This window comes from Phycodurus eques, chromosome 3 (genome assembly GCF_024500275.1).
Source record: "Phycodurus eques isolate BA_2022a chromosome 3, UOR_Pequ_1.1, whole genome shotgun sequence".
In the NCBI taxonomy this organism is placed as follows: domain Eukaryota; kingdom Metazoa; phylum Chordata; class Actinopteri; order Syngnathiformes; family Syngnathidae; genus Phycodurus; species Phycodurus eques.
In genome coordinates this window covers 23466359-23490827 of record NC_084527.1, presented here as the reverse complement: position 1 = coordinate 23490827, position 24469 = coordinate 23466359, and the positions used below count along the sequence as shown (strand labels likewise).

General features: G+C 38.7%; 1 protein-coding gene across 1 annotated transcript in view; it reads left to right on the top strand.

Annotated features, from left to right (window-relative positions):
* fras1 (Fraser extracellular matrix complex subunit 1) overlaps positions 1–21826 on the top strand; it is a 229904-nt gene extending 208078 nt beyond the window's left edge. Inside the window, 15 exon segments of the mRNA XM_061672741.1 lie at positions 1726–1926; positions 2012–2199; positions 4191–4466; positions 6264–6496; positions 7783–7943; positions 8812–9026; positions 12716–12866; positions 12942–13049; positions 13134–13293; positions 14474–14590; positions 14667–14833; positions 15092–15297; positions 15373–15519; positions 16609–16962; positions 19068–21826. Coding sequence (XP_061528725.1) covers positions 1726–1926; positions 2012–2199; positions 4191–4466; positions 6264–6496; positions 7783–7943; positions 8812–9026; positions 12716–12866; positions 12942–13049; positions 13134–13293; positions 14474–14590; positions 14667–14833; positions 15092–15297; positions 15373–15519; positions 16609–16962; positions 19068–19289 — 2906 coding nt within the window. The 3' untranslated portion in view covers positions 19290–21826.
* Positions 21827–24469: the final 2643 nt, after the last annotated feature.

Sequence of the window (24469 nt, the reverse complement as noted above, 5' to 3'; positions counted from 1 at the left end):
ATTTATTTTAAATACAGATTTTTTAAACACTTTTAAAAAGTAAAAACATTTCATTGTAATAATACATTAAAAAATACTTAATTGTTTGATTTAGGAAATGAAATACCTAATTATTTAATGGTGTATTGTTAAAACTGGTGAAATACTCAAGTTTTTAAAATAAAAATATTCTATTCTATGAAATATTCTTTCATTCAAATTTCTTCTTCAATATAACTTTAACTTTAAAAATATTTGACTCTTTTTTTTAATAGTTTAATTTAAATAATTAAACTTAAATACGACTTACAGCGGCTGAAATAAGTATTTAACACGTCACCATTTTTCCTCATTAAATATATTTCCGCAGGTGCTATTGACATAAAGATTTCAACACATGTTGGGAACAACCCAACTAATTCATACATACAAAGAAAGTATAACAAATAAGCTCAGAAATTAAGTTGAGTATAATCATGTGAAATGACACAGGGAAAAATTATTAAACACGCGAACTGGTATTTATTTAATACGTTGTACAAAAGCCTTTGTTTGCAATGACAGCTTCAAGATGCCTACTGTATGGAGAAACTAGTCGCATGCATTGGCAGAAAGGCCTTTGCTTTTATCCTTCATGAGATGTGTCTTGGTTCACATCTTGGCAATGAGACCTTTTCGTAGGCCATCAATTAGGACTGAACCAGCTGATATTCATTTGCACTGACAAAGGGCTGGATTCTTGTTTAATTATTGGCAGATTTTAGGTGTTGTCTTGGCTTTCCAAGCCTTTTTACACCTCCCTTTCTTCATGTGTTCAATACTTTTTCCCTGTGTCATTTCACATTTTTAGCTTAATTTCTTACCTTATTTGTTCTGCTTTATTTGTACATATAGATTACTTGCGTTGTTCCTAACCTCTTGTGAAATTTTCAGGTCAATCCCATCTTCCGAAGTACATTTCGTGAGAAAATGTGATTAAAAACTTATTTCAGCCACTGTGTGTGTGTGTGTGTGTGTATATATATATATATATATATATTTTTTTTTCACATAACTAATGCTGTTTTTATTTTTAAACATAGTTTTTAAAACATTTGTGCAATAATGCTATAATAATAATAATTAGTAGTAGTAGTAGTAGTGGGACTGGTTAGCACAACTGCCTCACAGTCCTGAGGTTCAAATCCCAGCCCCGCCTGTGTGGAGTTTGCATGTTCTCCCCATGCCTGCATGGGTTTTCTCCGGGTACTCCGGTTTCCTCCCACATCCCAAAAACATGCATGGTAGCTTGATTGAGGACTCTAAATTGCCCTTAGGTGTGTATGTGTGCGCAAATAGTTATTTGTTTCTATGTGCCCTGCGATTGGCTGATGACCAGTTCAGGGTGTACCCCGCCTCTCGCCCGAAGATAGCTGGTTTAGGCTCCAGCATGCCCGCGACCCTTGTGATGATAAAGCGGTACAGAAAATGGATGGATGGTTGGATGGAGTATTATTAGTAGTATTATTATATATAATTATATATTATAAAATATGATAATAATATTGTTTTATTATTATCATCATCAAATTGTCTTTATTTTTATTTTTGTTATATATTTTATAAAAAAAAAAAAACTAATGTTCATTGCTAAAATGTTCATTTGAAATAATTAAAAATGTAAACAAATGTACTGTGCGCCATGGCGTTTGGGACTATATGAACAATGAACTTGCATGTTTCTTTTTTTTTTTCCATCTTTTTAAGCTCCCACCATCGAGCTGGAGCAGGCGTCCTATCAGGTCCGAGAGCCTCCCGGTCCGGACGGCGTGGAAGTCCTTAATGTCAAAGTGATCCGGCGAGGGGATCTGGACCGAACCTCCAAGATCCGCTGCAGCACGCGAGATGGCTCGGCCCAGTCCGGTGTAGACTACAACCCCAAGAGCCGGGTCCTCAAATTCACCCCTGGTAGGTTGTCTTTAAAACAAAAAATGAAGACATCAGTAATGCTAGAATGTTCTAAACGCCTTCTTAATATCTTGGATCCCTTCAGGCATGGACCACATCCTTTTCAAGGTGGAGATCGTGTCCAATGAGGACAGGGAGTGGCACGAGTCCTTCTCGTTGGTCCTCGGCCCCGACGACCCGGTGGAGGCGGTGCTGGGCGAGATCACCACGGCAACCGTCACCATTTTGGACCAGGAAGCTGCCGGGAGTCTCATCCTTCCGGCCCCGCCCATCGTAAGGAAACTTGTTTCATGTCATAAGTGTGATGTCATATTTTCGCTAGGGGAACACAATAAATCTGCGATATATTGTATAAAGAAAATATCATTTTTAAATATAGTTTCAAACCTCCCACACACTTTAAAGCACTTTGAAACTTACTAAAAGGCATTTTTTTTTTAAGTATTCCATAGCGCCTCTTCTCACTCTTGCTCTCAAGAGATGGTGATATAACATCACTTAATGAGAAGAAGACAAGTTCTCTCAATAAGAGGCAAAGCGTGTTGCTTCAAGCTGTTTGTCACTGCCAGTTGAAGTTTACTGTAAATCCGACACATAAAACAAAAAAGAATTCAACTTTGTATATTTAATCAAGCGAACGTTCAACCAAACTATATCATTTAGTCCAACACTAATGGCCAACATTCAAATATAGTGAAAAAATACAAAGGCAGAGCTTTTAGTCCTTAACAAAACATTTACTGTACTTTAGTGAAATGAAACTGAATTGGACAAAAAAAATGTGCTGTGCTTGAAAAGTAAAAAATATATTGTACATGGAAAAAAAGTACTGTAATGGATTTTAAAAGAGGTTTGTCACGAACGTATGGAGACTGGACCCAAGAGCAGGTGGAGGCTGAAAGGTTGTGATGAACAGTTTATTGAAACAAAGGGAATTGTAGATGGTCCTTGAGGTGTGCTGGCGGGTTGTTGCAGCAGAGAATGCGTGGCAGGTAGTGACGAGGGTTGGCGGCTGGCTTGGCGGCGAGGTGGGAGAAATCCACTTGGCGATGGACACGGAGGAAACACTGAGGACAAGGAGGCAGGCTTCAATACAGGTGGTAACGAGGGCTGATTGGGGAGGATAGGTGCTGGTAAGACAGAGGGGAGGGGAGAGAGAGCGGGCGAGAGGGTGCAAAGCGCCACCCAGGCTCCAACAATAGTACTGCAGTGCAGATCATGACAGTTTAAATACACTGTTGCATAGCTGCATCGCTACAAGCTTCATTCTACTATGTTTGACTGTATTTCATGTTTAAAATGCAAAATTTTAATTGTATTTAATTCAATGATTGTTTCCTATATCACTAAAGAAAGACTTTGTACCTCTCATGCAGTGATTTCCAACCTTTGGAGCCAAGGCACATATTTTACAACTGAAATCTCACGGCACATAAACAAACAATAATGTCACAAAAAGTGGATACATTAATGACTGTATTAATGACTTCCTGCCATCTAATAGAATAGCATTTATTTGTTCTGTCTGTCACTATGCCTTACATTATTTCTTTTAAATGTTTTTGACCAATTATGTAAAATCTTATAGTTTCCCACCGCACACCTGAAGAGCGCTCACGGGACACGAATGTGCCCTGGCACACTGGTTGGGAATCACTGCTCTCATGGTACTTGGACCACACTTTGAGAATCATTGATTTCGTCTAATGAAAATCAGATAGCTTAATGTAAACCAATAATGGAAAATGCCATAGAAGTTAGGGTAGTTATAAACCTTCAAACAACTGCTACTTTAACACACGTCGAGCAGCAAAACATACAAACAGAGCATACTACCAACATTTTCAACCAAACCATGTCATTTCGTCTGACAAATTTCGGCCATCTTAATGCTAACCTATAATATGAAATTCCATAGATGAGCTAACAGAAATAAGCATTTATGTTACCATAATTATAATGCTTTAAACAACTGCTACCTTAACACACATGGAGCAGCAACACATACAAGTAGAGCACACAACAATATTCAGAGGTATATTTATATATATTAATATTCAGAGGTATATTCTGTTCTGTGGGAACATCAACTTCTTGCTCTTAATTATGGTGCATCTCTTCCAGTAGAGTTTAGTGGTGCCCGGCATGTTGTGGCACAATGTGGTACTACACTGAAGATGGATGCTCTAAATTTGGACTTCCCTGTACACTGTAAAAACCCATTAAACACATTTTACTCTGCTGATGCCCTCCATGGTCCTCAGGTAGTCTCCCTCGCCGACTATGACCAAGTCCATGAGGTGACCAAGGAGGGAAGCAAGAAGACGCCCTCGCCAGGTTACCCGCTGGTGTGCGTCACGCCCTGCGATCCACACTACCCCAAGTACCCAGTGATGAAGGAGCGCTGCGAGGAGGCAGGAATCAATCAAACACAGGTGCACTTTTCCTGGGAGGTGGCCTCGCCCACCGACACCAACGGGGCACGCTCACCCTTCGAGACGGTGACCGACACCACCCCGTTCACAAGCGTCAACCACATGGTGAGACATATTTATAAAACCAGTTTATTTCTTTACATTCTCTTTTATAGTATGTGGGGATTGAACAGAGTAATATAATTGATTCATGGAATTTCAGTTTGTTTCATTCATTCATTCATTCATCTTCCATACCACTTATCCTCACTGGGGTCATGGGGTTGCTGGAGCCTATCCCAGCTGACTCCGGGCGAGAGGCGGGGTACACCCTGAACTGGTCCCCAGCCAATCACAGGGCGCATACTGTATTAAAAAAAACAACCAGTCCCACTCACATTCACACCTACAAGCAATTTAGAATCTTCAATTAACCTACCATGCATGTTTTTGCTAAGTGGGAGGAATCCGGAGTACCCGGAGACAACGCAGGCACGGGGCGAACATGCAAACTGCACACAGGCGAGGCCGGATTTGAACTCGGGTCCTCAGAACTGTGAGGTGGACGTGCTAACCAGTCATCCGCCGTGCCACCTCAATTTGTTTCAGTGAGTTGCGACGTCGTCACGCTAGCTTTTTGCCAAACGAGGGCCAGTCAAGAATGGCACATAAGAAAAGGAAAACTGCTAAAGATAGTGTTCGGAAGCGTGTGTCAAAGGTAAATGGAAAGATCTATGTTGTGCTTTGTCTCAACCGTCCAAAAATCGTGGACTCAACCCCAACACCTTGAGCAACTTCCAGCCCATTTCCAATCTCTCCTTCTTGTCTAAAATACTCAAACATGCAGTTTCCCACCAACTCAAATCCCACTTGTCCACACTTAAACGTAACACAAAACCTTCAGGCTCCTGCTATAATTTTATTTTATTGAACTTTTATTTATCCAGGTAAGTCAATTGAGAACAGATTATCAATTGCGGTGCTGAGCTGGCTTAATCCGAGACACTGTTTGTAACTACATATGTAAGTGTTACTAAGTAACTAACTGTAACTAAGTAACTGTAACAAAGTAACTATAACTAAGCAACTATGAAAAAAAGGCCTGATTGTACCTGGAAATAAATAAAGTAAATTAAGTTCATAAATATCAGGAAAATCCCACGAGAACATCTGAACTTTATGTAGTGTTAATCAGGGGCACTTTAAAATGATGGCAGGTCTGTGCTGATTCCGCTTTAACATTAGTTTAAATGTGATTGGTTAATATTGCGCGAAGCCACATACCCAATTTGTAACTAAGTAACTGTAAATAACAGCAGCTAGGTTACTAACTGTAAATAAGTAACAATGTAAAAGTAACTAATTGATTGTAACTGTAACTAAGACTGTGATTGGCTTACGTCCAGTTCAGGGTGTATCCCACCTCTCGCCCGAAGTTAGCTAGGATAGGCTCCAGCACGCCCGCGACCCTAGTGAGGATGAGCGGTACAGAAAATGGATGGATGTAACTAAGAAACGAAAGTAAATTATGTACATAAAAGTCAGAAAATGCCTTCTCGAACATTATTTGGGGTAAATCAGAGGCACTTAAAATGGTGGCAGGTGCTGACTCCCATTTAACATGAGTTTGAACATGAATATTAAACATAGCCACATCCCCAGTTATAAACAGGTGTGCACACAAACACATTATCTCAGTTATTTTTACTTGCCCTCTTAAAATTATTTTTTTCCCAACTGAGTTATACAAGTGATAGGTCACATTAATGGTGGAAAACGTTTTGAAATCATTTGTCTTCGTCACATTTTTTACATCAGAAAAAGCTGGCATGTACAGTAAACAGAAATGTGTACACTTTCTATATCCGTATATAGCTACAGTACTGCTAATGTGCAGTAAATATACCATGCTTGTGTTCTCAGGTTCTGGACAGCATCTACTTCAGCCGCCGCTTCCATGTCCGCTGCGTGGCGCAAGCCCGTGACAAGGCAGGTCACCTGGGAACGCCGCTCCGGAGCAACATCGCCACCGTGGGAACCGAGGGCTCCATCTGCCACACGCCCGTCACCACCGGGACCGCGCGAGGATTCCAGGCGCAGTCCTTCATTGCCACGCTCAAGTACTTGGACGTCAAACATAAAGAACACCCCAACCGGTGAGAGTGCAGTTTCCGTTTTAGATCAGATTCTTTTTGACTGGGATGATTATGTATTTTACTTTTTTTTCTTCAAACTAAAATAGCCAATTATTTTAAAAAATTAAATAATAAATGTAAAGGGTATGTATTTTTTTTTATTTACAATATATCAACCAATTTAATGAAAGAAATAAATAACACTAAAAGTGTTAATTTTACTATATTTTATTTTATTATTTACAGTAAGTTAACCAATTATTTAAGAAAATAAATCAACATCTTAAATATATACATAATGGTTTATTTTAGCTTTTTTTTAAATTATTTATAATCCATAAATTAACCAATTATTTATTAATGTTAATGTAAAATGTTCAGTTCATTTTTTTTCATTATATAGTACAATAAATAAATTGACCAATTATTTAAAACAACATTTTTTAAACATATATATGTAAATTGTTTGTTGCACTATTTTTTTCTTTTATTATTTACAACAAATAATTATTTTTTTCAATATTGTTTGTTTTTTATTTACAATAAACAAATTAACCAATTTAATAAAATAATGTTTATGCAAAATTTTCCATTTTACTTTATTTCCAACATATTCACTAACACTGGGGAATACAATTTTTGTTGAGTTCAGTCTGACAGCTGTTTTTAACAAATGTTTGTGTGCGGAATCCAAAACTGATCTCAGTTTTTCTCTTATCACGTCAAGTTTTTGAACAAAGTGAGAACTTAGTAAATATATACCTATGTAAATAAAACAAAAAGATGGAATAGTTACAAGCTTTGAAATCGAAAAAAACAGCATAAAACGCCACCCTTTTCCGACTGAGGACCATGGTCTCATATTTAGAGGTAGAATTTACAGCAGTATGCCCATGGTTACAAGGTTAAGAGAAAAGCCAGCACAGATCCTGTTAATTCCTACTATGCTAGCTTTCTGTTTGCAGATATTGATAGTACTGACCTATTGGGAGCTGCACACACCTACCTCTCAGTGGCTGTACATACAATACATAAATACACCAATTCAGTAAAACTAAATTAAAATGTTAAATATGCATGCACATTTTGTATACATATATGTATTTACAATTTTTAAAAAAGTCTATAATTTAACTGAATAAGTGAACTTAAAAAATAATTACTTTTCAATTAATCAATTTCAAGGATAAAAAATAGCGAAATGTAAATACTCAAATGTAAGTGCTGTAAGTCAGTGCTAGCAAGGCCATACTTTGCCCACCCCTGTTGTAAACCATACAAGCGTACAACGTGTCCCTCACTTTTAGGATCCACATCTCGGTGCAGATCCCCCACCAGGACGGCATGCTCCCCCTGGTGTCCACCATGCCGCTTCACAACCTCCACTTCCTGCTGTCCGAGTCCATCTACCGGCAGCAGCACGTCTGCTCCAATCTGGTCACTCTCAACGACCTGCAGGGTCTCTCGGGTAAATCAAACCTCCACCTTTCACCAACCAAAACTGCCGTGCCTTGGAACAGAGGCTGGACTGCAAGTGCAGGTCACAAGTCAGTCTCAAGTCTTAAGCTACTGTGACAAAAATCAAGTTATTACTTGGGTTAAACAAGTCATAAGTCAAACTGAGCAATTGAAAACTAGAGTGGGCTAACTCTTTTTTTTTTTTTTTTTTCATTTTTGATCCACAGCTCATCTTCAGTTTCATATGTAGGATGCTGGTCAGTATGATCTAGGTTGTCTGAAAGAAAACAATCTAATGGGGATAAGGGGGGAAAGAAAGGTTTAGTGCAAAAGTGGTCTTAGTCAAAACATCCGGCAAATTAATCAATAGTTCATGAAAGATGATAAAAAAACATTCACTCATACTAACATGCAGCTGTACTGGCACCCAAGCAAAAGCACTACTTAGTTTCCAAGTCCTCGATCAAATTCTGAACATTGCTTTCTGCAATGTTGGCCCAGTGCTGCACTGATAAATTAGGAAAAGTGTTGAGCATTGGATTCAACGGAAAATATTTCTTTTCTATATTCATTTCTGCACTTAACTTGAATATGCCAAACATTTAGTTAGCCACTCTAGTTCACAGTGGCTTTATTATGAGAGTAAGTCACATATGGGCAAGTCATCACTTTTTCAAATCTTAACCTTCAAGTTTCAAGCGTGTCCTGAGTTAGTGTGGCAAAAATCAAGCAAATCGAGTCATTACTTGGGTTAAGCAAGTCATAAGTCGAGTCTTACACACAAAATAACTTTTCTTACAAAAAACAAATGGCACACCCTCTTTAAAATTGGGATTTTTAAATCGGTTAAACGGTTCATTCCCGACTTCTCCCTGCAGAGACGGGTTTCCTGGACGACGTGTCCTACGACAGTATCTCCCTGGGTCCGGGCTACGACCGGCCGTACCAGTTCAACCCCAACGTGCGTGAGGCCAGAAGCATCCAGTTGTACAAGCACCTAAATCTCAAGAGCTGCATCTGGACATTCGATGCCTACTACGACATGACGGAGCTCATTGACGTCTGCGGCGGCTCCGTCACCGCCGACTTTCAGGTAAGTGTCACTTTTGCCCTGGTCACGAGGCGGGAGCACCAGGCCTTGCGGATGGCAAAATTGCATTGCTTGTTTTTGAAGACTTGCCAGCAGGGTTTTAGATTTTTTTTTTTTTTTTTTTTTTACTGCGTGCAGTGCGCATAGACTCTGCCGCTCCCTGTCTGTCTCATCAAACCTGCATGTTCCTCGCCCCTCCTCCGAAGTCCTCATGCACACACGCAAAGAATGACCCCTCCCTCACTCACAGATTGTCTGCATGATCGCGGCGAGATTAGAAGTTTTAGAGAACGTATTTTCGCCTTTTATCGTCGTATAAAAAAAAGATACAGTGCTGTGAAAAATATTGGCCCCCTTCTCAAATTCTTCGATTTTTGCATAGTTTCCCCACTCTAATGTTTAAGAGCATCAAACACATGCAAATATCAGACAAATACAACCCAAGCGAAATTTAAATTCACTTTCATTTATTAAGACTAGGCCACTCCAAAATCTTAATTTTTTTTTTTAAACCCATTCAGAAGTTTACTTGCTGATGTGTTTTGGATCGTTATCCTGCAGCAGAACCCAAGTGCGCTTCAGCTTGAGGTCACAAAATGATGGCTGAACATTCTCCGTCAGGATTTTCTGTGAAGGAGCAGAATTCATGGTTCTGAAGGAGCAAAGCAGCCCAAGCCCATCTGACCACCACCACCATGTTTGACTGACTGTTGGTATGGTGTTCTTTTTCTGAAATGCTGTGCTAGATTTACGCCAGATGTAACACACCTTCCCAAAAAAAGCTCAACTTTCATCTCGTCAGTCCATATAATTCTCAAAAGTCTTGGGAATCATTCATTGCCTTTATGTTCTTTTGGTCAGTTGTGGTTTTTGCCTTGGAACTCTGCCATGGATGCAATTTTTGCCCAGTCTCTTCCTTATTGTTGTGTCATGAACACTGACCTTAACTGAGGCAAGGGAGGCCTGCAGGTCTTTTGAAGTCCTGAGTTCCTTTGTGGCCTCCTGGATGAGTCATTGCTGTTCTGTTGGGGTCATCTTTGTAGGCCGGCCACTCTGGGAATGTCCACCACTGTTCCATGTTTTCAATCCTAAACCTTTAGAAATGTCTTTTGTAACCCTTTCCAGACTGATAGATGTCAATTACGTTATTTCCCGACTGTTCTGGAATTTCTTTGGCTCGTGTTATTTTGTTGCAGCTTTTTTTAGATCTTTTGTCCAACTTTATTTTGTCGCGACAGATTCTGTTTCAGTAATTTCTTGATTGAAAAGGTCTGAAGTTAATAAGGCTTGGGTGTGGTCAGTGAAAATTTACCAAATATTGTGATTAGCCACAATTAATTCATGATTTAACAAGTGGGGTAATTACTTTTTCACACAGGGCCAGGTAATTTTGAATAGTTTTTTTCCTTAATAAATGAAATCACCTTTTAAAAAGCGCATTTTAAGTTCACTTGGGTTATATTTGTCTGATATTTACATTTGTTTGATGATCTTAAACAATAAAGTGGGGAAACTATGCAAAAATATAAGAATTTGAGAAGGGGCCCAATCCTTTTTCACGGCACTGTATACAGTATGCAACTGTTAACACCCATGTCTGCTATCTAATATAAGACTTCAGTACAGCGTTTTAAAGTTGTAAGTTGCCTCGTTGTGGAAAAAAGACACTGTATATGCCGTGGCAGCTACAATGATGGCAGGAGTTACTGATGTCAGCTGTATATTAAATGCCAAAACATTTATTTACTATATAGGGTTTACAACGGCACTAAACCATGGCTCGGCTTGAGTTACGTTTCAGAAACACACAAGAAAATTAGTCCATGAATGATGCCTTCTCTTACAAGAAACATCAATATTAGACAATGAAACCTTGTAAAAAAAAATAAAGTATGTGGGGTGTCTGTGTACAAATAGTAATACTACAACAACTAATTTTATAAACCGTACAACCACAATATTTTCAATAATGCCACAAAAACAGTCATATCTCTCCCATAACTCCCATGTCTACAGTTAATATAAGGTAAGTTAATATAATACTACTTACTTACTACCCACGTTACTTCCTATTGCCATGCAGGATTTAACCGGGCCCATAAATACACAAGGTAATGCCTTCTTTTTTAATGAATTGATTTATTGCACATTTTGAAAGTAGCTACATTGCTCCTTAAAATCTAGTATAGTCCATAATCCCCTGAGGCATGTTTTTCCTTTTTATTTTGGTCAACTCTTTTTTTTTTTTTTTTTTTTTCACTTTTTAATGTTTGCTTCAGCATTTACGTTTGACCTGTTTGCAAACTGAACTTTTCGATCGCTAGTAAATATGACCAATTGATATTGCAAAGATGTTTTTTTGAATTAGTAGTGTTCTGCTTCTTTGTTTTGAATCATATTTTGGGTAGAAGTTGTGTTGCTGTACATTGAATATCTTGTATCAATGTTTATTTTGTATATTTGCCGATATGTCGGCTATTGTTTTTTTAGCCCCAATAACATTTAAAAAGGTTGTAAATCTAGTTGTTTTTTAATCTAGCTTTAATCATATTAAAAATAATTATCCAACAACAAAACTGTGTCAAGTGAAAATGCTGAGTGACGAGCAACTCTGGAAAACTACTAGCTATGGTGGCTGGTGAGCAAGAAAGTTAATTAATGTCAAGCCATGCTTGCCAGCCATTCTTTTTCTGCAAACTGGTATGCAGGAGTAAAATGAAACGTGAACTATGAAATAAAAAGTCGAAAAGTGCCACTTTTAAAGACTTGAAAGCAAACCAAAGGAAATGTATTTATATAGTGCATTTCATACACAAGGTAACTCAATGTGCTTTACATGATTAAAAGCTTTTCAAAACAAAGAAAGGAAAACTGCTTGAAAACATTTAAAACAAAAAATAAAATACAATTAAAACAGCGTACAGTGTAAGAAAGAGCATTTGACAGTGGAAATGCACTAAAAGCATGAGGAATTTTTTTTTTAACCTGGACTTAAAAACATTCACATTTGGGGCTGACGTCACTTCTGTTGGCAACTCATTCCATTTGTGTGCAGCATAATTGCTAAATGCTGCTTAACCATGTTTGCTTTGGACTCTCTGCTCCACTATTTGACCTGAGTCTGTCGATCTCAGAGCCCTAGTGGGTTTATATTCCATTTGCATTTCAGGATCTAAACCATTTAGTGATTTATAGATCAGTAGCAGAACTTTAAAATCTATTATCAACCTGACTGGGAGCCAGTGTAGAGACTTGAGAATTGGAGTAATATGTTCTAACCTGTTTGCTGTGGTCAGAACCCGAGCTACAGCATTTTAATGCTCTTTTGGGGAAGTCCAGTCAGAAGACCATTACAGTAGTCAAGTCTATTTGAGATAAAAGCATGAATGAGCTTTTCCTGGTCTGCTTGGCACATGCAGGCCTTCACTCTGGATATGTTCTTCAGCTGGTAGAAGGCTGTTTTCGTAATTGATTTGATAGGACTGTTAAAAGTCAGGTCGGAATCTTATCAGTACAACAAGGTTTCGGTTTTGAAAAAGAAAGTTCTGTGGCGCTCGCACAGATACAGTATGTCTACTCCATAGTCTGCTCTTCAGCGCCCACACAAGCTGAATTATAGTAGCAATCTGTGTGCTGCCTAAAATGAAACGACAACATGGAATCAGTGACCCATAACCTTGCTGCTCTTCCAGGTTCGGGACTCAGCTCAGTCCTTCCTCACAGTTCAGGTTCCGCTCTATGTGTCCTACATCTACGTGACGGCTCCACGAGGTTGGGCTTCTCTGGAGCATCACACCGAGATGGAGTTCTCCTTCTTCTATGACACCGTGCTTTGGAGGACAGGTTGGATAGTTTTAGTTGTTTTTAGTCCAAAATTGGTTGTTGTGTTCTACTGACTTGAGCTTCCATATTTTGCAGGCATCCAGACTGACAGCGTTCTCTCCGCCAGACTGCAGATCATAAGGATCTACATCCGCGAGGATGGGCGGCTGGTCATCGAGTTTAAAACGCATGCTAAATTTAGAGGTAAGTCATAAAACCTGAGGGTCCTGGCTTTATCTGAGTAAGTTCTACATGTGTTACTTAGTTTATTCCTCCCCATCTCTCTAGGCCAGTTTGTCCCAGAACACCATACGCTGCCTGGACACAAGTCCCACCTGCTGGCGCCGGACCACCTGGGAGGCATCGAGTTCGAAATCCAGTTGCTGTGGAGCGCCCAGACCTTTGACTCCCCCTACCAGCTATGGAGAGCCACCAGCTCCTACAGCAGGTCAGCCTCCTGATTCATACAGTATCTCGTCAAGGGAGGTTCCCCGTAGTACAGGGGGTGGATTAGATACATACTCATGAGACGAAACACTAGCAGACTTTGGACAAGATTTTTGACTGGATCTTGTGGGCCACATAAACGGTGACAAATCCCGTCGTTGACACTTCATAACGTCATCGAAGGATGTTAAAAAGCTCACCCAGCGTTGGCATGGGGTCATGAAACCTCTTAGCCAATGCTAAACAGTATAAAAATCTCCATCCCACACTCGTGTAGTTAGCCACAACATCACGTGTTTATGTGGCTAAACCTTTAGCCGCACTTAGCCAGTTCTTGTCACTGGCAACTAAGCCGATAAGCTTTAACAATATGTGCCAAATAACAACTACCTCGTCATCAATCAAGAGAAGGGCTGAACCATTTTGGAAAATACTGTGCGAGTTTTTGTTTGTTTGTTTGTTTGTTTGTTTGTTTCTTTTAAACAAATATTGTGATTGTGATTTAGCATGCAATTTGGTAAGCATTCCATCTTTGACGCTTCGCATGATAGAAAGATGTTGGTTGTACCGTCGGAAAGCTCACCCGTAAAATATCAGGTGAGAGGTCACATTTCCCCCTGTATGACAGTCCATTCCCAACGTCATAGATGTATACAGGTTCTCCCCTCAGAAAGTGCACCCTTAGAAATGTAAGGATATACAATAAGTTAACTTAGGTCTTCTATGACATTCCCTTCAAAGACGCTTCTAACCATAACAATCCCTGAACAGATGGAACAATGAAAAGAATAATCTCAGATACTTACCAACGTCAAAGAAGTACACGTATTGCACTGCTGGACTGCCTAAATGTTGAAAAACTAAATTTAGACACTTCCCAACATCGTAAAAGGATGTGGATTATACCTTCGTAAAGCTCACTCCCATAAATGTTAGGGGTGAAAGTAAAGTTGGTCCCTCTTGGACAACCAGTTCAAATGTTATTCACTATCGTAACAATCAGTGGACATCCGAAACGGTGAAATCCCATCCCTGATGGTTCCTGACGTCGAAGAAGGAAATAGGTTGGACTGTCGGAACACTTAGCCCTAGAAACGTTGGGGTAGAAGTCAAATGTATCTCTCCTTGATAGTTATTTGCAACTATACTGATCCATTGTCCACCGAAATTGCACCCTACAGGAAGGATTATTCCGGAGAGTACACCGTCTTCTTGATCCCGTGCACTGTCCAGCCCACTCAACCATGGATCGATCCTGGGGACAAACCCCTGTCTTGCACGGCTCATGCTCCAGAAAAGTATGTTTAAGGAGAACCATACATGGATTCTTGGAGTTTTTACTCAAGGGTTTCCATTTTTGCCTGCTTCCATCAGGTTTCTAGTGCCTATCGCTTTCCAGCAGACCAACCGTCCAGTCCCTGTGGTCTACTCGCTGAACACAGAGTTTCAGCTGTGTAACAACGAGAAGGTCTTCATGATGGACCCGGCCAGTACTGACGTCTCCATGGCCGAGATGGACTACAAGGGGGCCTTCTCCATGGGTACAGTTCACCTAGAAAAGAACCGGAAGAGTCATACATTGATTCTACCTAGAACCATTAAATAATTGACGAATAATTCTTTGAAACTGGAGTTAATTGGTCCTTCTGAACAAAGAACTATATATATATATATATATATATATATATATATATATATAAAACTTTCAATGTGTGAGCTGTGCAGTGGACAAAAAAGGTCAAGTTCATATGATACATTTGGCGTTATAAACATACTGGTCTCTTTGCTGGTCCCTGCAGGTCAGACTCTGTACGGTCGTGTGCTTTGGAACCCGGAGCAGAATCTGAACGCGGCCTACAAACTACAGCTAGAGAAGGTATATCTGTGCACCGGCAGGGACGGCTACGTTCCCTTCTTCGACCCGACGGGCACCCTGTACAACGAGGGTCCGCAGTATGGCTGCATCCAGCCGAACAAGCACCTCAAGCATCGCTTCCTGCTCCTGGTACTGACAACCTGCATTGGACCTCCTAGAAATCTCTGGGTTCTATGTTCCTTACTACGATCTCTCTCACAACAGGATCGCAAGCAGCCAGATGTGTGTGACAAATACTTTCACGACGTCCCCTTCGAGGCCAACTTTGCTTCGGACCTCCTGGAGTTGAACTCTGTGGCCGCCATGCCAGGCGTGGACGGCTTTACCGTGAAGGTCGACGCTCTGTACAAGGTCTGTAGACCTGCTGGTCATTCCTCGTCTACTAGTGCCCGTACAAAAGTAGTGGTTTGCCCTGTCTTGTGGAATTCGGTGCCAAAGAAGTATGTGCCAAACTGGGCCACCAGTTTGACACCTGTTCTCTAAGGTTTCGGTGTGTGTGAAGAAAATATTCTTAAAATCTGCGATTGGCTGGTGACCAGTTCAGGGTGTACCCCGCCTCTCCCCCGAAGACGCCAACGACCCTAGTGAGGATAAGCGGTATGGAAAATGGATGGATGGATAATTCTGAAAATATCAGCTTTTTTCGGGTAAAGTTGTAATTTTTTTTCTTAAACTTATACTATTTCCGTTTACTATTTAAAAAATCGGGAAATTTCATCTTTTACGTGCAAATCCCAATTCCAGTGAAATTGGGACATTGTCTAAAACGTAATCTAACATGGTTACATTAGATTGTATTGACGAAAGGCCCCAGACAGGCTTACACACACTCGCGCATATTTAAAACAAAAAAAAAACAAAAAATTGGGCATCAAGCCCCCCCCCCCCCCCCCCCCTCCACTTTGCGCACCCCTGGGTTTGAATTAATAAAAATAAATATAAAAGTATTTGAAGTTGCTTTGTCAGTTTTCATTCCACTGCTTTTACTGATGTTTTTGCCATGGCAATGTTTCAGTACCAGTATTGATGTATTTTAATGATGATAATTATAATGCTTTACACTTGTGTCGCACTTTTTTTTCGCTTTACAATTTGCTACATTACTTATTCACGCCTCAGTGGTGCTATAACCTACTTGTGTCGCCACAGCTGCCCTGGGGCAGTCTGTCGGAAGCGTGTCTGCCGTTCTGCGCGTTACGGCCCCTCCGATTACCACCAAACATCCAACCACATTTATTCTTTGGTAATGTGGGTTAAGTGTCTTGTCCAGGGACACAATGATGACATGCACTCGGGCAGGGTACGAACCAGCGACCCTCCGGTTGCAGGACGTACTCTAACCCTCGGCGCCATAACGCACAAAAATTTATGCAGGTATAGTATCGAAGTCAGAATTTTGGTATCGCGAGACCACTAACTCATACCCTTGTCGGTTGTCAGGTGGAGGCGGGACACCAGTGGTACCTGCAGGTGATCTACGTCATCAGTCCGGAGTCGCGTTCCAGCCTCAGGATTGAGCGCTCGCTAACTTACCAGCTGAGCCGCCCCAAGAGGGACCTGGTGGACCACAGCGGGCGGCTGACCTTGGATGAGTCGCTCATCTACGATAACGAGGGCGACCAGGTGAAGAACGGCACCAACATGAAGGCCCTGCGCCTGGAGAGCGGGCCCAGCGGAACTTTCCACGCCCAAGTGGGCCGCTCTGTTGGCGGAGGGGTGGCCGTCCTGGCCCTCCTGCTACTGGTCGGGCTGGCAACCTGCCTGCTGTTCCGACGATGCCACCGTCAGGCTAAAGTGAGTCACGATTACCAGTTGAGAAAATCAGAAAATTTCTTTATTTCGAGCAAAATTGCAAAACGTCACTTGTAATATCAGAATCAGAAACGTTTTATTGATTTTATCAGTGAAAGGTACATTCACAACTAGGAATTTTGCTCGGTCCGATAGTGCAACATGAAACATGGATGGTAATAATAAAAATACAAAGTCTATTATAAATAGACCGAGAAAGACAATAAGCATACATCCATCCGTTTTCTGAGCCACTTCTCCTCACAAGGGTCGTGGGCGTGCTGGCGCCTTTCCCAGCTATCTTCAGGTGAGAGGCGGGGTACACCCTGAACTGGTCGCCAGCCAATCGCAGGGCACATAAACAAACAACCATTCACACTCACATTCACACGTACGGGCAATTTAGAGTCTTCAATTAACCTACCATGAATGTTTTTGGGGATGTGAGAGGAAACCGGAGTCCCCGGAGAAAACCCACGCAGGCACGGGGAGAACATGCAAACTCCACACAGGCGGGGCCGGGGATTGAACTGTGAGGCAGACGTGCTAACCAGCACCGTGCCGCGGAAAATAAACAATGTGCAATAGTATAATTTTTTTTCTTGCAATCAAAAAAAATCCATGAAAATTACTTCCCCATAAAACTTCAGCTTGTTTTTTGTCAAATTTAAATAAATCATGTTCTCAAAAGAAAATACAACTTTTTCATGTAATATTAAAAAGAAATCTTGTAGTTACAAAAATATTTTCTCATGAAATTATTTTTATAAGATTTTTAATTTTCATATTTTCTCATGAAATTTCAACTTTTTGTCTTGTAAATTACAACTTTTTGTAAAATTACAAAATGTTTCTGAAATCTGTAAAATTGGTGCTTATTTAATTGTTGTTGTTTTTTACTTAAATCTTCATAGAATTACAACTGATTTCATATCATAATTTTAAAAAATCAGGTGACGATAAGAAATCGGATCTTTTTTCTCGTAAAATTGCATTTTCTGGTAAAATTACAACGTGTTTCCTGTAAGAAAATAAAAACAATTATTGTAAGAAAATACAATTTATTTTTCTCGTATAAATGTAAACTTTTTTCTCATAAAAATGAATCTGTTTTCTCCTAAAATTTCTTTTATCTTCACGCGACAACTTGATTCCTCCTTGTATCAATCAAGTCAATCATCTAATGAAATAACATTTTGAACCATTTTCTTGTAAAATTACATTTTTTTTAAATTTAAACTACATTGTGAAATTACATTTATTTGTTCTTATAATATTTAAACTTGTTGTCTTATGAATGACAACTTTTTTTGTGAGATTACAAAATGTTTCTTGTAAAATTTCTACTTATTGTCACGCTTATAAAAATTAAAAAAATCTTAATCAAATTATTATTTTATATATGATTTAATTCAGGTAAAATGTCAAAAGAAATTGTAAATTGTATTTTATTTCCACCTAAAATTACAACTCTTTTTCCTCAAAAAAATTCAGCTTTTCGTCGTCACATTTCATTTTCTCGTTAAATTTAAATCTTGTAGCAATAGCAACAACAATGGCGACCGTGCAACATTGCCTGCTAGAACAAATGGACCTAGATGACCAGATGATACATTTAATTATATTGCAAAATCGATCAAGAAGGTGGCGGCATAGGTGTTTTGTATGTTAAAGATGGCGGTATTGAGGAACCAAGGGGAAAGCTGAGTACATCATCAAAGCATGTGACAAAGGCAGACCAATCAAGAGAGATGATCTCCGCGGCATTCTGCGCGCGGCGACAATTTGTGCCGTGTGCTTGTCAAGTGTCGCATGGGCCCCATGCGTAGGTCACGTGATGCAATGCAGGAGTATAAAGAGGCCTTAAGGGGTAAAATACCAGAAAACAAAAACATATATATATATATATATATATATATATTTTTTTTTTTCCCATCCATCCATTTTCTGTACTGCTTATCTTCACTAGGGTCGCATTCCCATACAATTACAATTTATTTGTTCATAAAAATGTAAGTTTTTCTTCTAGAAATTACTGTTTGTTTTTTCTTGTAAAATTATGATTTTTTTTGTTTTGTTTTAAAAAAAAAAAAAAAAAAAAAACTCAGGCGCCGGGCAAGAAGGCATATGAGGAGTACCCGCTGAACACCAAGGTGGAGGTCTGCCTGGACAAGTGCGTGGAGAAGAACTTTAGCAGCAAGCACTGCACCGTCACCAACGTCAACGTGTTCAACCGCAACCAGGAGCCCGGCGGCAACAAGGCCAAGGTCAAGCAAGTCAACCTGGAAGTCAAACTCCACAACAACCTTAACGACGGCACTGAGGTCTGAAACCACATAGATTTTTGGGTGGTTTTTTTAAAGCTATTTTCTTACGGGAATGACATATTTGCTAATGTATTTTTGTACCACTTTGAAAAGGGAAAAGGTGCGACATGTTTTTTTTTTTTTTTTTGCTCATTCAACTGGGCTACCTCACACATCCACAAAGCACTCGAAAGCTGACGTCATCATTTATGGACCTGTTGGCTGGGTCCACACTAAGATGGCTATTTTCTTTTTTTTAAAACGTCCTTTGTAGCTTAGCCTAGTTGGATACTTAATGCAAAATTTTGGTTTATTTGAATCATGTTGACAGAGGTAATTTCATGACAACATTTCAGCACGCTAGGTGGCTTGCATCGCGATATTAAAATGACCATTTATTTTCATGTAAAATTACAAAATTTTTGAGTAAAAATGTCAATTTATTTCTCATAAGAATTCCATCCAATGTCTTTCAACTTAAAACTGAAATGTGTGTTCGTGCCAGTGGCATGATTAACTTGCACATCTGTGAAGGCGTCATTAATGCTAAAAGGTACATTGAGGTTTTGTAGCAACATATGCTGCCTTAGGGAATGTCAAAATCGCTACATAATTTTTCATAAAATTACAACATTTTTCACATGGAAAAAAGATGATCATAAAACAAGAAAATATTCTGAAAATCTGCGATTGGCTGGTGACCAGTTCAGGGTGTACCCCGCTTTTCCCCCGAAGACGCCAACGACCCTAGTAAGGATAAACGGTATGGAAAATGGATGGATGGATAATTCTGAAAATATCCGCTTTTTTCGGGTAAAGTTGTAATTTTCTTTTCTTAAACTTATACTATTTCCGTTTACTCTTTAAAAAATCGTGAAATTTCATCTTTTACGTGCAAATCCCAATTCCAGTGAAATTGGGACATTTTGTAAAACAGTAAATAAAAACAGAATACAATGATTTGCTAATGCTTTTCAACCTACAATTGAACACACTACAAAGGAAAGATATTTAATGTTCAAACTGAGGAGTGTTGCATTTTATTGCAAATATTCTGTCATTTTGAATTTGATGTCAGCAGCACAATCCATAAACGCTGGGACAGGGACAAAAAAAAAAAGACTGGGAAAGTTGAGGAATGCTCAAAAAACACCTGGAACATTCCACAGGTGAACAGGTTCATTGGAAAGAGGTGAGTGTTATGATTGGGTATAAAAGGAGCATCGCTGAAAGGCTCACTTGCAAACAAGCTCACAAGCAAAGATGGGGGAAGGTTTACTACTTTGTGAACAACTGCATGAGCACATAGTCCAACAGTTTAAGAACAGGATTTCTCAACGTACTATTGCATGGAATTTAGGGACTTCATCATCTCGAGTCCATAATAGCATCAAAAGATTTAGAGAATCTGGAGAAACTTCTGCACGATAAGCGGCAAAGGCCGAAAACCAACACCACTGTATTAAAAACTGGCATCATTGTGTAAAGGATGTTGCGACGTTGGCTCAGGAACACTTCAGAAAACTATTGTCAGTTAACACTGACATCAACATCTACAAATGCAAGTTAAAACTACCATGCAACACAAAAGCCATTATCAACAGGACATGGAAACGCCGTGGGCTTCTCTTGACCTGAACTCATCTGAGATGGACTGATGCAAAATGAAAAAGTGTGCTGTGGTCTGATGAGTCCATACTTTTTTTTAATTTGAGGACTCATGGACATCGCGTCCTCCGGGCCAAAGAGGAAAAGGACCATCCGGATTTTCATCGTTAATGCTGAAAGGTACATTGAGGTTTTGTAGCAACATATGCTGCCATCCAAGCAACGTCTTTTTCAGGAACGTCCCTTGCTTATTCCAGCAAGACAATGCCAGCGTGGCTGCGTTGGAAAAGAGTGCGAGTACGAGACTGGTCTTCCAGAAGTCCAGACCTGTCTCCCATTGAAAATATGTGGCTCATTATGGAGCGTAAAATATGACAATGGAGACCCCAGACTTTAGAAACCGAAGTTGTACATCCTGCAACAATGGGAAATAGTTCCACCTACAAAGCTTCAATAATTAGTGCTCTGAGTTCCCAAACGCTTTCCAGCTTTTTGGGAACGTGTTGCAGGCATCAAATTCTAAATGAGTGAATCGTTGCAAAAAAATAAAGTTTATCAGTTTGAATGTTAAATATCATGTCTTTGTAGTGTATTCAATTGAATATACGAAGGTTGAAAATGATTTGCAAATCATATTGTTTTTATTTACATTGTATATGTCTCCATTTTATTGGACTTGGGGTTTGTTCTAGTTAGTGCATGCTTGCTGCAAAAATTTTCTCTGGCAAATTACAAATGTTTTTCTTTCAATATTCAGAAATATGTTTGTGAAATGTTAACGTCTCTTCATAGAATTACAACTTTTTTCTCATAAAAAAAGGAACATCTCATTTAAAAGTATTATTTTTCTCGGGTTACAGCACTGCATGTTGCTTTTGACACACACTTAAGTGAACGCCTGTCGGTGTGTTTTTTCTTTTTTTTTTTAATCGAAACAAAAGTTTTTTCTTTTTGAATAAAAAAAAATATATCTGTCTTTGTGTGGACATCAAAGCACAACATTTGTGATTGGTAGCTCAGATTCTACTGTATCAAGTCATGTCACTGTCATATAATATTATATCACGTATACTATGTAATATCGTATATAATATTAGGCATCAAGTACCTTATATGCTGCTGATTAAGTGTCGATGAGATTCAAGTGCAATTATAACATCAAGCTTTGTCCTATTATGATCAATTGCTTTGATTATTATTTTGGATTATACTTGTGTTTTGATGCGAAATCTGTTTGATATCAACATTGTATTTGTGCTAAAGTCGAGGTTTATATTTATGATGACTCTGCATTAACTCACAACCAGTATTTTTCTCTGTAAATATATTTTTATCAGGCTAAATCGTGATTCACCAATTACTATACGAGAAAATTGGATAGGACCAATTTAAACTTTCTCGTAAAATTAAGAAATGTCTCCCATGAAATTTCTACTTGTTGTCATGTAATATTACAATAATACTCTGGTAAAATGTCTACTTGATCGCATAAAATTAGAACCTTTTTTCGTAAAATTACAAAATCTTTTATAAATGTACTTTTTCTCTTGTAAAGTTACGATTTCTTTTGTGGATATTTCAGTTTTACTTTTTTAAAATTACGACTGTTCTCGAAATGACAAAAAAATTTCCTTCTAAAATGACAAATGTTTTCATAAACTACAAACCTTTTCATGTGAAATTTCAAGTTTTTAAAGTACAACCTTTTCTGTAGGAAAACGCAACTATTTTTCTCATAAAATTGCAACTTTTTTGTAAAGATTCCACTTTGTTATAAAATAACATTTTTGCCGATTAAAATTCTTCTCAAGAAAATACCACATTGTTCTTCCATAAATGACTTTTTTCTTCTTATGAAATTGCAACAATTTGGAGAACAATTTACATAATTTGCCTTTAAAATTCCAAATTTATTCTCATAAAATTTCAACTTTTTTCCAAAGGAAAATTACTTTTGTAAAATTGTAATTTCTTGAACAAATTACAATTTTATTCTCATAAAATTCTTGGAAAATGTGTCTTTTTTTAAAATTGAAATTTCTCCTCCAATTTATTTCTCGTAAAATGCCAACCATTTTCTTGTAAAAAATAAAAAGTTGTACTTTTTCACTTGTAAAATTTTTGCTCGTAAAAATATTTAGTTTCTCATAACATTACAGCTTTTTTTCTTGTGACATAACAAACGTTTTCTCATAAAATTCTATCATTTCGTAGCAATGAATTTTAATTTTTGTATTTTTTTTTTATTTCAGCTATTTTCTCATGAAAATACAAATAAAAATTGGATTTGAGCTACCATATCAGTGGACAGGACAGTGTTGATATGAAACATATTTTTCTGATGTTATTTGAAGCCTTATAACACACATATTGTACAGTGACATTATTCATTTTTATTTTTTGTTTGTACACCACTGCCGATATTACAACAAGTGCCCACGTTCAGTATTTGAAAAACAATCATCCAAAGTGTTTTTTTTCCCCCCGTGTGATTTTAACTAATGAAAAGTGTCGCCTTACTAACGATCAAGTGTGTTGTGTTTGTGTGCGCGTGTGTTCTTCCTCCCAAAGATATATTGGAAACTCTTTCCCCTCCCCATGTTTTGGTACTATACTATATATATATATATATATATATATATATATATATATATATATATATATATATTATATTATATATATATATATATATATATATATATATATATATATATATATATACACACACACACACACACACACACACACACACACACACACACACACACACACACACAGTGGAACCTCGGAATTCAAACACAATTGGTTCTTGTGAAGTGTTCGAAGTCCGATTTGTTCAACCTCCGGAACATTTTTTCACATAGGAAATAATGTAAATGAGTTTAATCCGTTCCCAACTTCCAAATACAGTAAATTCGTATTTTAATTCCTATTTATGTAAAAACATGTACACCCTGTATTTAAACAATAAAAAAATGCATATTAATTGTAAACATAATTGTACATTTTTTTTTTCATACTTAGCGATTATCTCCTTCCTTAAATCCACTGTGGTTCGCACGAGTTTCCTTTTTTCTTGGCTGCTGGTAGCACTGCTGTCTTTCTTTGGGCCCATGCCGAAGAAAATTGTACTGGAAAAATACAAAAAATTATCTTGAGAAGCACTCGCAAATGTGATGAGAGTGTTCACGCTATGACTGCCTGACTCGAAATGGGCAGTGGCTCGTTTGTCTCTGCCACCGTCACGTGCGCGTTTGGCATCGCTCGGCTTGACTCGGCTACCCGTTCGACATGTGTTCGGCTTTGCTCGGGTGTTCAAGCTCCGAGAATTTGGTCGAACTCGGAAGCTTTTTTTACTCTGATTTTTTGGTCGAAGTCCGATTTGTACGAGTCGCGAGTCGTTCGAATTCTCAGGTTCCACTGTATAGTGTTTGATATTATGCTACTAATCTTGGTACTGCTGTCCAAGTCAAGTGGGTGAGACACCGACCGGCGCTGCAAAAACAAGCAAGACTTGATTGGTCTCACTTGCTGTCTTTTTTTTTTTGTCTGTACCTGGGGGGGAGGGGGGGCTCTGGATTGAGGAATTCCACGTA